This window comes from Agrilus planipennis, unplaced genomic scaffold (genome assembly GCF_000699045.2).
Source record: "Agrilus planipennis isolate EAB-ADULT unplaced genomic scaffold, Apla_2.0 scaffold702, whole genome shotgun sequence".
In the NCBI taxonomy this organism is placed as follows: Eukaryota; Metazoa; Arthropoda; class Insecta; order Coleoptera; family Buprestidae; genus Agrilus; species Agrilus planipennis.
This window is the reverse complement of record NW_020439354.1, coordinates 4,732-8,049: the sequence shown is the minus strand read 5'-3', so window position 1 is coordinate 8,049 and position 3,318 is coordinate 4,732. Positions and strand designations below refer to the sequence as shown.

The 3,318-nt window shown below is 33.4% G+C and overlaps 1 protein-coding gene across 1 annotated transcript; it reads right to left on the bottom strand.

Moving 5' to 3' along the window:
* Window positions 1-295: 295 nt before the first annotated feature.
* On the bottom strand, window positions 296-1,073 carry LOC112905754 (U4/U6.U5 small nuclear ribonucleoprotein 27 kDa protein-like). Its single transcript, XM_025978791.1, has 2 exons — window positions 963-1,073; window positions 296-897 (listed from the first exon to the last, which is right to left on the bottom strand). The coding sequence occupies exon 2, from the start codon at window positions 885-887 to the stop codon at window positions 426-428; it is 462 nt and encodes a 153-aa protein (XP_025834576.1). The 5' UTR covers window positions 888-897; window positions 963-1,073; the 3' UTR covers window positions 296-425.
* Between the last annotated feature and the right edge of the window lie 2,245 nt (window positions 1,074-3,318).

The window sequence follows — 3,318 nt, the reverse complement described above, 5'->3', positions numbered from 1 at the left end:
AATGAATGGAATATAAAACGATATATAAGTTGTCCACAATTTACAACTAAAAAAGTATTCTCATATTGTTTACAAAATAAAGTTGATTAAAACTAAGACCTTAACCATTAAAATAAATTTTTTTAGATAAATCTTACCCTTTGCGGCTTAAAATGAAGATTGTAAGCTTTAAATTAATCAAACAAGTAATTCTTACTAGTATAAATGTATAAATGTGAAATTAAGTTTTGGATAGAATAGTTAGCAGTTTCTCTTAATGCTCATGGTTTAATTACTACATTGTTAAAGTTCTTGAGCTATGAAGATGCCCTAATTGAAGTTGCTAGCATGAGGATGGTTTCAGTCAGTCTTTTGTTGCTATCCCTAAAGTGAAGCATTCACAATCACTTGTCCACTTTTTTCAAACACTAATAAGGAAGCTCCAGTTAAGCCACAAAGTCCAAGGGCCTGTTAAATCCTCCTTTTCTGTTCATGTACTGTCTGTATTTTCGTTTAAGTATAACATGTACAGCTCCCACGTCGTTGCCATCGACTTTTTTCCCCTTGGTGGTATCAAAGTTACAAAAACCCATCATCCTCATCATTTCCTGCTCATCAGGGGTTTTGCCCTCCAAATCAGCTGGTGTTATTGCAGGTCTCTCTTCTGCTACCTTGGACTTCTTGTCTTTCTCACGACTGTAAGAAGGGGATCTTGAACGGGAAAACCTCTTGCGTCCATCTCTATCCCTTGAATGCCTCTTCCTGTCCCTTTCTCTGTCCTTAGATCTATCCCTTGACCTGTCTCTGGATCTTTTCCTTCTATGATGACGTTCTCTGTCTCTGTCACGTTCCCGTTCTCTGTCTCGTCTTCGGGGAGATCTGGATCTACTTCTACTAATTCGACCCATTCACGCAAACCTTAAAGTACAATTAGGGCAAATAAATTCCCGAGTTTAATTCGGAAAAATATTAAAAAAACTTACTTTTAATGCAACACTTACGTCGTCCATTAAAAATTGCACTTTTTTGACATCTGACAGTAAAACACAAAAACGTCGATTTCGTTGTTCTTTTTTTCGGCACAGAAGCGCTAGTGTTCCACATTATCCGCAATTGAAAAAAGTGTTTAATGGCGTTTTTCTTAAGGTTCAATTTCGTGTAAAACTCGCGGTGTAAACGAGTGCGCGCGCCGCTGCCAATGTCGGACTTAGGGCACCGGAGTATAGAGGAAAGCAGGAGGAAAGTGATGGTTGAACGTGTAACGCGTCTTGAATTTGAATGAACGAACGCGATATAGCGGTTAACGAAACATTTTTGAGACTTTTGTGCGGTCTACGGAGAATATCGGGTGCTTTTGTGATAACGAACTGCTGATAATAATATTTTCGTTCGGCCAAAAATCGATGGGGCGTATGCTTCTAGTTTTTTAAAGGACTTGTTTAACGGTGCCCATAGTTCAGTGACGGTGGTGAATAGTGATTCATATTAGCCGACAGAAAGGAGAATTAGTAAAAATTAAGGTATTTTTCATTTTTTCTATCTTTGTTTTAGTTTCCAACTTGAAATATTCCCCCACTTTCTGTCATACCGTCTCCTTTAACCAAGGGGTGTGTCATCTGTTCCTCTTTGTTTTTATATTCATTTAAAATCCTGACCTATTTTCTCATCCTCTTACTGTTATATTTACGATAAATAATACAGACACAGTTCTCAGACGATTAAATTGTTTTTTAATGGCCTTTGTTACGTAAAAAATTGCAGATGTACCAAGGGAAGTGGCAAATTAAAACTGCTAATGATTCAAAATTATTTCATCAATAAGAACATTCTACATATATGTAGTAGTGCTTTTTGTGTGATAAGATCCTACGATAAGGCTCTTATAATTCCTTTTTTAAAACCGAATAAAAATTCCCAACCTAGTCTTTTGTGGTTTTGTGACAGATTGACAGTGGCGTAACATAAACATTAATCGATTAATTAAATAATAATTTAATTATTTTAAATTGGAATATTAAAGAAGCAAGGAGTATTTTCTGTGCAGTTAAAGTAATCCTTGTTTCAGTCGATTGTTTCCAAAAGAGCAGGTTGATGCCTTCATCATTTTTAATAGAAATTTATTGTTTTATAATTATTAGCTCGAGGACGAAATTATTAATTAGGATTGTCTTGTAATAACAATGAATCACAGCTTGTTCCTTGAGGTCATTGTCCTGATAAATGAGTATCCCACGCTGATAATGGATTACACAATATTTGAGACTCAGCAGCAGGTGGTTTTTAACAGACTGCTCCAGTAATAAAAATGCTTATTTTCCTTTTTTCTTGGAAACATAATTTTTGTTTTTTGTTAATTATTTAGAAGATTATTAATTAGTCATTGAACTATTAAATTACAACTTTATTAAAAGTTTCATTAGCAAAATAATTTCTCAAAGATAATTTGGGCAATTAGCAATTATTGTTTACATGCTTTAATAAAGACAACTTAAAAACAAATTATCCTGAATAGTCATAAATAGAAGTACCTATCTATACAAAATTCAAATGTTACATAACTTGTGAGTTTATACACCTATGATGTAATCTGTTGCTCACCTCTATCATTAGCCCATTTCTCACAGTTTTAGGTTGTTAATTTATTATACAATTTTAAATGACTTTATAAAGATACCTACTATTCTAATATATTTGTTATTTTAAATGACTTTGATATTTCAAAAAGTTCCAAAAGTAATTGAAACATTGTCTGATATCATATTTTTATTGGATGTTACTTCTGAAGAAAACGAGGTGTTGATAATACTAACTGCACTTACGAAAACAATGCAGTTCATTCTTCTGAATGACATACCTACATAATTAATTTAAAAGAGTAGATATTTCCGTAAACAGAGTTAAAGAAAATAGGAACATATACATGTAAATAGATGTAAAGCTTATGCATAATTAATAAGGAGTTCTCTATTACTTATGGATAAAATAAACATTATAAACCTTGATATATATGCTCGTCTCTTTACGAAAAAAAGGCAGGTTTGTGCTGTTAACTGAAACTCCCACTATGTTGAACAGAACAGGTTTCTTATACCTACTGTTGGGAATATCTCGTTCCCTCATCCTATAGGTCTCTTCGTCCATGTAGGTTTGATTTATAGGTACTTATAATAATTATATCTGTCGTTCGTTGGACAATATTTTAAATTTACATAAATAAAATACATGGGAAATTACAAGGTCTGTTCGTAGAAGTAAAAGACAACACGAAGGAAATGAGAGTTGTTTTGGGCATGACGATCGAGCTATGAGTATCTCTTGTTTAAAAAATGCACTAGACGA

Excerpts from the sequence above, each read along its gene's own strand:
- LOC112905754 (XM_025978791.1), bottom strand. The coding sequence starts at position 887 with ATGGGTCGAATTAGTAGAAGTAGATCCAGATCTCCCCGAAGACGAGAC.